The 12952-nt window shown below is 39.4% G+C and overlaps 1 protein-coding gene across 1 annotated transcript in view; it reads left to right on the top strand.

Moving 5' to 3' along the window:
- Positions 1 to 7545: 7545 nt before the first annotated feature.
- The window catches only part of LOC108086440, a 43613-nt gene continuing 38206 nt past the window's right edge, over positions 7546 to 12952 (top strand). Inside the window, 1 exon segment of the mRNA XM_017183351.2 lies at positions 7546 to 8552. Coding sequence (XP_017038840.2) covers positions 8522 to 8552 — 31 coding nt within the window. The 5' untranslated portion in view covers positions 7546 to 8521.

Genomic DNA, 12952 nt, shown 5'->3' with positions numbered 1-12952 from the left:
TTTTAAAATGCATCTGCCTTCCGAACCATAAAAATATAGTAGCATACATTTAGCTGCATTTACAAGTTATATTAAGGGGGGAAATACAATTAGAAATTTTTTTTTTTCGAAAAATTTTTTTTTGGCTTAATGTACTCCAAATATATCTGGGAGTAAGCCTTTAAAAACATAAAGCCGTCCGGTACTTATTTTCAGAGTTATACGCAATTTAGTGAGGGTGTGTCATATGGCGGACATGCACAAAAGTAAACTTTAAACGCTTCTCCTGAAAAGTCGTGTTTTCAAAGTCGCCGTGCAATGTACAGGTCAGAGATTTTATTTTAATCGAATGCGGTTTTTTGCATTATGTTTGAAATTAAATTCTCCACACCATGAATATAACAGTTTTTCATATTTGTTTGTTATAACATGTTTTTTTTACAATCAAACTCAAAAAAAAATCGTTGTTTTTGAAATTTTTTTTTTAACCTAAAATTTTTTAATGGAAAAATAAAAAAAAAAAAAAAAAAAAAAAAAAAAAAAATATTAGAGATTCCGAATCAAGCAGCGCTGCCGACACACGTCAAAATAGCTACTTAACTGGAATTTAAAAATATTTTATTTTACAAAACTGCAAGAAGGCTCTTGATGAGATTCGGTGGTGCCGTGGACAGAAAAACCAAAAGCAAAGCAAGAGGATCTCAAATTTTTCTTTTGCGCACTCTTCGTGTGCTAATTGGACTTTGTCTAGTGCAGACGTACAACTACAAATACTCATCTGTAGACGGTCACCATTCACTCCGCGCGCTGCCGCGCAAGAGGGGTAATGGATGGAAATCTTCATTCTAACTCTCAACCTAGCGGTAAGCAGTTTGATTATAAAAAAATGTTCCAAATAGCTGGTAAAACACCTTCGGAGATAAGGGAAGAGATCATCAGTTTACAACGCCCACTGTGCTCAAAATCTGCGAGCACTAGTACTATAACCTCAATGCTGGCTACAGCATCAGATGCGGAAATCAGCAGTGTTTGCTCTTCCGCGAGTATGGATAAAACTAATGTTTATTACTCCCAACGCTCATCTGGTAATTCATCCCCATTACCCAGAGGTGGGGCTGCAATTGTCTCTCCAACTCTTGGTGATAATTCAAAAATTTCTTCAACTCCGTTTTCTGATGCTGCTACCAAGTTGAAGCTAAGCCAAAGCCATCTGTCGTACAAGAGGAAGAAGCAACTTTCATATACTCCTTACCCTAAGAAGGTGCACAAAGAAAAGTTATCTGGATCACCCTCAGCATCAACCAGCAAGGCAAGCTCTAGTAATAGGTTTGCCTTACTAGACATGGAGGTGGACCTAGACAGTGACAGACCTGTTGAGGAAAGAAGTAATCTTTCCTTGGCAGATGCCCAAACAGATTTAAATGATGATATGGAAACAATTGTCTCAGATAATGAATTTGAACAAAATAATTCTAATGGCAAGAATAATCCCAACAATAATTTAAAACCACCACAAATTGTTCTAAGTTTTGTCAACCTTAACGATCTATTTGATGTTATTTCGGGGATCACTAGTCTAGATAACGTTATCGTTAAAGTAAATCAGGGATCTACAGCAAGAATATTTTCCAAGGACTCTAAAACTTATAGAGACATTGTTGATCATTTTGATGAAATGGAAATTGAATTCCATACGTACCAAATGAAGGAAGATAAACCACACAGAATAGTAGTTAAAGGGCTTCATCATAGCACATTAACTAGCGAAATTGTTGCCAATTTTAAAACCTTAGGTTTTGAAGCTCTTCAGGTGCATAACCCAAGATCTAGGTCTGACCCAGATGAGAAACTCAACATATTTTTTATCAATATTAAGCCATGTGCTAAAATTAATGCCATATATGATATAGTAACTCTTTGCCGCCAACGAGTGCGAATAGAAAGGATGCGTAAAAGATCTGAAATAGCTCAATGTATTCGTTGCCAAGAATTTGGACATACAGCGAAGTACTGCCGCCGGCATCCTAATTGTGCTCGCTGTGGAGAAGATCACCATACAAAGCAATGTGTTCGTCCCCAAGATCAACCGCCTACATGTATGCACTGTAGAGGGAATCATACAGCAAGCTACAAGGGTTGCCAATCTTATCAAGAATACCTTAGGCGATCGATGAGTTCAAAAAAACAATCAACGCGACAACATCCACAACAAAAACGTCAGCAACAACAGCCAATCCGAGAGCAGCAATCTCAGCAAATGCCTAACTCTTCTGCCAGCAATAATATAGGCTTATCTTATGCCTCTATTGTAAGAAATGGAATTGGTCATGCCCAGCGCCGTCTACATGATCTCCAAGCGCAGCCGCAAGTACAAAATTCGAAGAATACTCAACAACAACAATATGTGCTTGACGTTCAGTCTATATTGGAGCAACAGCAACAGCAATTTATGAAATGGCAACAACAACTTCAGCAACAGCAGCAGCAGCAATTCTTTTTGTGGTTACAACAACAGCAGCAGGAACAACAAAAGCAAAACAAACAGAACAGCCTTCGACTTGAAAGACTTGAAAATATGGTTTTCGAAATGGCCAATTCTATTAAGCAGTGGACTGGGGGCAAATCAGTGCTTCACAACAACGTTTCAGCCTCAAAATGAATACACTCAAAATCCTTATCTGGAATGTCAATGGCATTTCAGGTAAAGCCAGAGAAGTGGAATTCTTTGCGCACAACAACAACATTGATATTATACTTTTAAGTGAAATTAGGCTCAATCGAGGTGAAGTTGTCAAAATTTTCGGATATTCCTTCTATCCAGCATATAAACCTTCACGACATAATCAAGGAATGGGTGGGGCGGCGGTATTGGTAAGAAGCTCTCTCAGTCATTTCCCACAACGTATTATAGAAACGAAAAGCATTCAATTGTCTTCCATTAAAGTTGCGACCGGCTTAGGACTCGTGGATGTAAGCGCAATATACTGTCCTCCAGGCCAAAGAATTGTAGAAAGACATTTCACTGATATACTCTCTTCTTGTGGTCAGAGGTACATAGTTGGTGGTGACTGGAATGCTAGACATTGGATGTGGGGTGACACCTACAATTCACCCAGAGGCCGTGAGCTGGTTGAATCGATTTCAGCCAGAGGGTCCAAAATACTTGCCACTGGTTCACCAACGAGATACCCATATGTTCCTAGCCACACTGCTACTTGCATCGATTTTGCTTTATACCACGGAATTATGGATTCTCAAATCAATATCTGCCAAAACTGGGACTTGGAGTCTGATCACATTGCCCTTATTGTTAATCTACTAACAAATGGTTCCAATATCACCCGAAGCCCTCGGTTAATAACAAGTCGGACTGATCTCACTTCTTTCAAACAAATTCTTGATAACTCCTTTCAACTAAATTCTGCTCTGGACTCACGACAAGACATTGAGAATGCAGTTGACACTCTAACTAATAATATTTATATGGCTGCTTCTGCTTCGACGCCTTTGGAACCGGATTATCGTCCTATCAATTATGGTGTTGTTCTCACAAGGGAAGCCAAGGCGCTAATTGTAACAAAAAGGCGCCTTCGAAGAAGAGCAATTCGTTCTCAAGATCCTGAAGACCGTATTTTGTGGTACAGAGCTGCAATGCAACTTCGAACCCTTTTAAGGAGACTTCGAAGCGATTTTTTTGAGCATAAATTGTCTTCCATGGACTACACGGTGGATGCAAATTATTCACTGTGGAAATGTACAAAATCGCTTAAGCGCCAGCCCCTTAGACAGGTTCCTGTTCGGTGTCCCAGTGGTGAGCTCGCAAAAAATGAAGTGGAGCAGGCCAATGCTTTCGGTCTACATCTAGAAGAACGCTTCACTCCGTATAGCTTTGCATCGACAGTTCAGGTTAGCGAGACCCATCAAACTCTGGAGACGCCTCTGCAGATGTCGTTGCCAATAAAGCCTATAAGGATTGAAGAAATATCTGAAGTTATCCAGTCCTTACCGAAAAATAAGGCTCCAGGAATTGATAGAATTTGCAACGTAACGTTGAAGGCCTTGCCCATAAAAGCGATTCTATTTATAGCTTTAATATTTAATGCTATTATTAGGACTCAAGTGTTCCCAAAGCAATGGAAATTAGCAGCAATTCAGATGATCCACAAGCCAGGTAAGCCAGAGGCTGATCCTGAGTCTTACCGTCCGATAAGCCTCTTATCGTCCCTGTCCAAGTTGTGGGAGAGACTCATTGCCAATCGAATAGCAGTTATCATGAATCGAGACAATATCTTGCCAGACCACCAATTTGGTTTTCGAAGAGGACACGGCACTGTGGAACAAGTGCATAGATTGGTGAAACATATTTTGCAGGCCTTTGATGACAAAGAGTATTCCAACGCAGTTTTCATTGATATGCAGCAAGCCTTCGATAAGGTGTGGCATGTTGGACTTTTTGCTTAAAATCAAAAACCTCCTACCTGCCCCCTACTATGGTCTTCTGAGATCCTACCTAGAAGAACGGGAGTTCAAGGTCAGAGTTAGGGACAGATACTCTGATAACTATAGAATGAGAGCAGGAGTACCTCAGGGCAGTGTGCTTGGGCCGCTGCTTTACTCTTTATATACAGTGGATATACCAAGCCCAAACAGACATCACATGATAGATCCTTCCAAAGCTTTGATTGCTACATATGCAGATGACATTGCAGTCATCTACAATTCCAGATGTCGGAGGGAAGCAGCAAATGGAATACAAGAATACCTTAAGGATCTTTCTGCTTGGTGTAAACGTTGGAATATGAGAATCAATCCGCAAAAAACTACGAACCCCTGCTTTACACTGAAGAGACTTGTATCTAACACCCCTGAAATCCAGCTAGAGGGAGTCAGTTTGGAACAGCCGTCGCAAGCAAAATATCTTGGTATCACACTGGATAAGCGCCTTACGTTCGGACCACATCTGAAAGCAACAGTCAAAAAATGTAACCAAAGGATTCAGCAACTGCGTTGGCTTACACACAGAAGGAGCACTTTGCCGCTGAGATGCAAGAGGGCAGTATATGCATTCTGTATCCTGCCAATCTGGCTTTATGGTATTCAAATTTGGGGGATCGCAGCCAAATCGAACTACAAAAGGTTACAAGTGTTGCAGAATCGGTTTCTACGTACCATTACTGACTGTCCCTGGTATGTGCGTGGCACGACACTTCACAGAGACCTAAATCTACACACTGTGGAAGAACAGATTGGGAGACACACAAGCCGATACCGAGATAGATTAGAAAGACACCGCAGCTTACTGGCTAGGAATCTACTCCCAGCGAGACCTTTGAGGCGTCTCAAAAGGCAAGGCTTTGCCAAGACGATAAGGAATCAATAAGAAAATACTATATATAATCCTCTTCTTAATGCTGAGGTTTGGTTTACTTTTCTCATTGGTGACACCTGTGTTGTTAAGTACTTTAATTTGCTGTACAGATTCTGCACTAAATAAATAAATAAAGAAAAAAAAAAAAAAAAAAATAAAGAAAAATGGAAAAATAATTTTTTTTAAATATGGTTTAATTCATGGTGTGCGCTGTACCTTTAAGTTTAAAGCCCTGTTGCTGTTTTTTGTTTAAGTCGTGATCCTGGACCTGGAGACTGCACGGCGCAAAGTCCTTCCCTAAAAACACGACTCCACATTATTGATCATAAATGGGCTTAATTACAATATTTTTCAAAAAAACTTGACTGATTTTTATTGCTCAATAATTACCCAATAACATGCAAAAAGAATCACTAAGATTCATTTAATACTCTACTTGCAATCCACTCCCAAAGATAGCCCTCATTTCAGGCCTTCTAATTGTATTTCCCCCCTTAAGCTACATTTTGTTTTTGACTCTTAAAAAGGATAGAAACAATTATCCTTAAATAAGTTATACTTGTTTTATTATTTTTTTACTTAATTTTACGCTTGCTTGAGGTATATATAAAATTCGATCTTATAAACGAATACTATTTCAGGAACTTAAAATTGGGCGATACCGAGTTGAGCAGAAAGCCGATTACGGTAAATAAAAAAATTCCGAGTTGAGCAGAAACGATTTTTGGGCATAAAAAATGAACGTCCGAGTTGAGCAGAAACGATTTTTGCACATAAAAAATGAACGTCCGAGTTGAGCAGAAAACCGATTATGGTAAAAAAAAACAAAAACATCCGAGTTGCGCATGAACGCCTTTTCCACATAAAAAACCAATGTCAGAGATGCCACAAAATCATTATTAATTAAATAATTTAATTTTTCAAAAAAATGGTTCTTTTTTCAGTTTTCAGGTTAGTTTTTTTTTTTTGAAAAATTACTTAATAATCATATAGCATATGTATCAATGCAAAATTGCGCGCGCACTTATGCATTGATACATATGCTATATGATTATTAAGTAATTATTCAAAAAAAGGTTATGTTTTCTGTTTTTAGTCTTTTTTTTTTTTAGAAAAATTACTTAATAATCATATAGCATATGTATCAATGCAAAAGTGCGCGCACTTTTAAGTAATTTTTCTCAAAAAAAAAGGTTATTTTTCAGTTTTTAGTTTAGTTTTTTTTTTTTTGAAATTACTTAATAATCATATATCATATATGATTATTAAGTAATTTCAAAAAAAAAAAACTAAACTAAAAACTGAAAAAATAACCTTTTTTTTGAGAAAAATTACTTAAAAGTGCGCAAATAAATGAATAATAAATATGTAATAATTATATGAATAAGTAATGATTTTGACGCATTTCTGACATTGATTTTGCCCAACTCGGAGGTTTTTTTTTTTTACCGTTATCGGTTTTATGCTCAACTCGGACGTTCATTTTTTATGTTCAAAAATCGTTTCTGCTCAACTCGGATGTGCATTTTTTATGTCCAAAAATCGTTTCTGCTCAACTCGGATGTTCATTTTTTATGTCCAAAAAGAGTTTCTGCTCAACTCGGACAATTTTTTTCAATTTTCTGCTCAACTCGGCTAGCCCCTTAAAATTAGATAAAATTGATTATGGAAAATTGTACATAAATATTTGATTCACATATTTATTTGTTACTTGCCCTTAAATAATGTTTTTCGTATTTTTCTTGCAAATTCAAATTGTATTTCAACAAAGCATACTTTTAGGCATATACAATCTTTGGCCTAAGTTAAATTGAATCAATCAACATTTAATATATGATTATGACTAAGACTAATAAAACTTGGGGGTGTATTTTATCAATTATCAGAAACATTAAGCTTAAGTATTTAACCTTATCAAGACTCCCCGCAATTGACTTTTAAGCTCTTGCCAAACACAACATTGTGGTCTTTCTCTTACAGCTCTCTCTTCGAGCAAAAAATAAAGAAAAAAGGTAAACAGAAAAGTTGAAAGCGAGCGTCAAATTGAAACGGAAAGCAGAACTCGTTGAACGTAGATTCGCCGCTCTTCCGCGCTCATTTTATCGTCGAAAGAGAGCTCAATCTGGGTTGGGGCGTACTCTCTTCTTGGGGCATTGGGGGCCTAACGGATTTCAGCTCTGTTTGTCCGTGAACGCCGAAGTCGCCGCACGCGTCTCGTTTTTCGCGCGCTTCTCGCCAATTCTCGGTAAATGCGCAAAAAAGCCAGCAACAAAATCAAATCAAATCGCAACGCAACGCATGGTGAATACATGTCTGTATTTTATAAATAGATCGGCCACAGCCATAAAAAGCATATTTCGAATGAATCAAGAGAAGAAAAAAAAGTGAGACACAAAGTTGATTATAACGATTCTTTGTTTTTTTGAAAGAATTTGCCGCGCGCGCGAATTAGTTTCGAAAATTGCGTATACGCACGGTCTACGAAACACACGAATTAAATTAAACCTACCACAACAAAGGGAACACACACACACACACGCAACCAACATTTAGCAAATGGCATATCAAAAACCGAAAAACCAATAAACATTTCCTAGTATTTTACAACGAACAGAGGATATCTATATGGATTTATATAGCTCGATTTATATAGCAATCAAGGATACAGAGGATACTTTCGAGGAATAGCAGCGATGCCTGCCCAAGGATTGCAATCTCCACCAGGTCGACAGGCTAACGGCATATCAGGATAATAATAAAAATAATAATAATACCAGGGACTTGGACATCATGGCTCCTCTATTTGTCTAGTTGGCAAATACCAGCGAACCGGGAACCAGGCCACACACACACACCCAGAAACACTCACACATACACACCATCAGACACATTCACAATCACACACACACGTTTACACTCTTAGACAAACAAGGACGTTTGTCATTGTGTGCGTCAAGGACGCTGACACATGTACAAGCTCACAAAGCGCTGTGCCATACAAACAAACCAGTGTCGCAAGTGGGCGTGCCAGCTGGGCGGCCTCTGATTAAATATACATCAGTCAAGCGCAAGGATCCTAATTTCCAGCAGTTGTCCCATGTAAAAGGACACGGGCAACGACGGCAACGGGAAGAGCGCAAAACAGGACAGGACAGCAACTTATTTAGCAGGAAAATGGCGCGACGCAAAGGCAGCGGTCGAGGCAGTAAGTAAAATATCTTGTCAATTATTTAAATCGAACTTAAGCTGGAAAATATGACAGCGAAATTCTAAGAATTGAAATTGAAATTCTAATTTCAATTGCTTAAACTTTTTATACGCAACAAAAGAAAAACATCAAGACCATCGTCAAATGTATCCTTAGTCTTTTTATTTTCAATTAAAAATTCTCCGAAATTTGTATCTGAATTCATTTGATAATTGTTCGAGGGGATTTATTATATACCCCAATAATTTTCTCTTTGATGCAAAACCTACCCAAAATACCAGCTAAAGTAATAGAATTTTCCACCTGAGCTCAAGGACGTTGAGATTTTCATGCTGCCATATGGCAAGACACCGATATCCTTACACCCATATTTTTCTTTCGCTGCAAAAGCGAAAAGAATCTCGTCAAGTGCAGTGATTTTTTTCGCGTCTCAAAGGAAAAAATATAATTAAGGAAATAGTATTCAGCCACGCCCCCACTTGAAACCTATGGCTGTATCTATAAGATACATTTTTTGCATTATTATTTGTGCCATGACTGCTTTACTTGCCAGAGAGGAAGAGGAAGAGGAAGAGGGAACGGAAGAGGGAGATGAAGAGGAAGAGAGAGAGCATGCATAAAACATGAAACAACAGCGTCAGTAGTCACTTTACATTGCATTGCGCTTACGCCCACACCACCCACTACAGCCACACCACCCCCGAACCACCCAACCACCCATCCCGTTATCATTTCATTTCAGTTGCGTTGGCGCGCGCGCTGCAAAATGTTGGGGATTCCCTTACGTAATCCCCCAGCGCACACAAAAGGCAAACAAACAAACAGACACACACTCACTAGCGGCCAAACAAAACAAAAACACAAACGAAATGGGCAAAAGAAGGAGGCAAAGCCAGAAAACGGAAAAGCAGAAAACAGAAAACCGAAAAGGGGGGAAAACAGCAAAACAGAAACTGAGTGAAAGAAGAAGAAGAAAAAAACAGACGCAAACAAGGCAGCTTGTTTGCCAGCCAGTCGGAATCGCCCCATGTAAAATGGCCTGAAAATCAAGCTCAGCCAGCGTCATGAACTTTTGGCGCTGCTCGCCCGCTCAACAGGCAGTCCACAGATACAAAGATACTCGCACACATATCTCTACGCAGATACGAAACACACAAACACACACAGACACAAACACACCCACCACAGATACCGAGATACTTGGGCATCCACAGTCTCAGTCGTAGTCGCATTCGCAGATACTTTGCGTCACGCGGCCTGTTAGTCAAGTTGCCCGCTCGCTGTTACTCATGCTACAGTTTGAACCTATTAAAAAGCCAGATACTTTGTTGTTCGCCCCGCTTCCTACGCCGCCTCGCAGATACTTTTGCCAAATGAGATACAAGTGCGCTGCCTGGCTTTTGATATATGCCAAGTATTCCGAGTTGGGCGGCGGATACTGTGTGCATTCCAATAGCGTTTGATACTTCTATTTTTAATACGGTGACTTAAGTTAATTATTTATTAGTTGGAGATTAACTCATAATTATTATAATTATTATTTATTCTTTATTTCATTAGATTGTAATATAATTACCAAAACTGCTTTTAATGTTTGAAGAGATTTAAAACCTCCCAGAAAAGCTCTTGAAAGTATGCTACAAATACTTTATGTACCAAAGAGTGGAAATCCTATTTTAGGGATTGCCTTTCTTTTAGTACCAATAGTTATCGTTAACTTTGAAGACAATAAATAGTCTTTATAGGTTTTTATGGAAAGTACTGGGTAACTCAACTTCCAAAGTCGTAACTTTGGCAGACGCAACATGTTCAAAGAGCTGGAGCCTCACTTGGCTACGCCTCGACTTCTAGCTGCCGATGGGTTTGGGTTTGGGTTTCGGTTTAGGTTTGGGGACGGGCATGGTTATGGGTTTTGAGTTCGAGCTTTGAGGTTGGGGAGCCGAGCTGAAACACTTAAGCTGGCTTTGGCTTTGTCTTTGTCTTTGTGTTTTGCCTTTGCCTTTGCGTTGCCAGTGACTTCGCTGTAATCTCTTTTCGCCTTCGTCTAACAACGTCAAAATTAAAATAGACTTTGCTTTGGGTTCTGGGGTTCTGTGTTCTCCATTCTGTGTTCTATGTTCAGTGTTCTCGGTTCTGTTTTCGCTTTGACTTTGCCTTGGCTCTGGGCCATTGTGCGAATAATTTATGGCGGGGGAGTTGAGAGTGGAAGTTGGGAGTGAGTTGGAGCTGAGGAAATCCCACCCACTCCCACTCCAACTCCAACTCCCTGCGGCTGGCATTTCCCCGCTCTTTTATTTGAGAGTATTTTCATTCCATCGCTACCTTTGTTTCTGTTTCCCTTTGGCAACTTTGCTTTGGCCCGTTCGCATTCCATTTCCATTTCGAATGAAAAAAGAAAATCCTTTTAGTTTGCGTAGTTTTTGCCTTTCAGAAAGGGGTTGCTTTTCATTATGTTGGGGGAGGAAGTGGTGGGGGAGCGGGTTTTTAGGATTGGAGTCCTTAAGTGCTAGCCAACTGCCTATGTAGGTCTAGGTGTGGCCATAATAGAGCTCGTTTCCATTTGTTGATTGCTCTGAATTCGTTTTTAAATTCGAGATTAGGTGCTTAGATTTGAGCTTTGTTTAAAGAGTTTGATATGAACTTCATTAAAGTATTACATTAAATCATAGAACTATGGTACTAAGACATATTATATTTAAATTATAACTCAACTCATAAGTTCATCTATCCTTAAAATTCCAAAACTACTAAAGAAGTTCCAAAATTTCTTTCCATGTCTAATTTAATCGTATTCAAAACACTTCCTGGAAAATCTCTCGACTTCGTCCATTAACTCACCTTGCTTTAGCTAATTTATTTTATAAAAATCTGCCCCTGGCACGCAACAATTCCTAAGCGAATACGATTTCCTGAGTTACCACTTACCCATTCCCCCCAATCGGTTAGCCTCCTTTTTATATTTGGGGCCATATCATAGCCGTAAACAAACACTCGAATCCAGCCTTTGCTGGGACGCCTTTCGGGCAACTGTTGTGGGCAGCCACGCCCAGAAAATTCTCTCTACAGCCATTTCGACCGCCCGCCGCCCCCTCAGCCACTAAAAAGGTCATGGCAGAGGGGAAGCTACAAAAAGCCCCAAAAAAGACAGAGGAAAACAAGGAAACGAAAATAAAAGGAAAATAAATAAACGTAAAATGAAATCCAGGCCCCAACTTTACCTATGAGTTTAAGCAAAAATAAAACCCCATACCTGTGGCAAAAAGGACCTTCCACACAGAGCGAAATACGAACGTACATACAAATATATATAAGGCAATAATAAACAGCAAGAAAAAAATAAAAACAAGAAATTAAGGGAAAAGTTGGCATCTGGGAAAAAAAGCGGAAAAACAAGGCAAAAGGACATGTATATGTGTGAGCTGGCAAACCTCTTCATCACCCAAATACACGTACACTTACACACTTACACACACACACACACCAACCACCTACACATTGAAGGCAAGTCTATGAAAGCGCAGGGCTTCCCCAAATGATAAAGTTTTATTTGCTTTTGCGGGCGCACATTGGATTTCTTTTTTCCTTTTTTTTTCTTTTTTGTATTTTGTGGGGCAGCTGGCGGCAGAGGCAGAGGCAGCGGCAGAGGCAGAAGCAGCGACTTCGACGCCAGCAGCACTCCACCGTAATAAAACGAACATTGAACGATGATGATGATGAAGATGGGGGTGCAGAAGGAAGAGGAGGAGGAGGAGGAGGGGGGAAGAGAGGAAGAAGAAGGAAAAACAGCAGGCAGTGGGTGGCGGTTAATGGGGATGATGACGTTGCCGAGGCGGTCGTCAGTTAGTTGCCACAGAAAGGCGAACATTAAACCAAGTCAACCGAGCCACCCACTGGGGATTTCCCAGAAATTAAGCGACCGAAGGATACCTCTAAAAAGATAGTGAGATATGGACTGATCAACCTTATTATTTATATTTGTGGTGTCAAATGTCAACAAGAAATTACATACGTCAATATAATTAACCATTTTTTCATGGGAACAATGCTTATATAGTTTCCTAAAATTGCTACTCTAATAATACAACAAATTAAAACCCTTAATATTACCTAAATAGGTTTCTATATTTACCTTAAAACAATAAATCGTACTCTCCAAAGATTTATACAAATATGATTTCCAATTAGTTCTTAACTACTGTTTAAAGAGCATACAATATAACCCAATTTTAAGGAGCACTGCTCGGTAGCGACATGTTTAACACAAATGAGTTGGCAACCAACGACAGAGATAGAGCGACTGCGAGTGAAAGAGAGGGGTAGCAAGTGGAAATGGTGGAAAATGGGGGGTGTGACAAGGAAACGTGAGCTTGGCCCCCTTAACAACCCGATGTGTCACG

This window comes from Drosophila ficusphila, unplaced genomic scaffold (assembly GCF_018152265.1).
Source record: "Drosophila ficusphila isolate 14025-0441.05 unplaced genomic scaffold, ASM1815226v1 contig_414, whole genome shotgun sequence".
Taxonomy (NCBI): Eukaryota; Metazoa; Arthropoda; class Insecta; order Diptera; family Drosophilidae; genus Drosophila; species Drosophila ficusphila.
The sequence above is the reverse complement of the archived record's forward strand: the minus strand, read 5'-3'. Positions and strand labels throughout refer to the sequence as shown.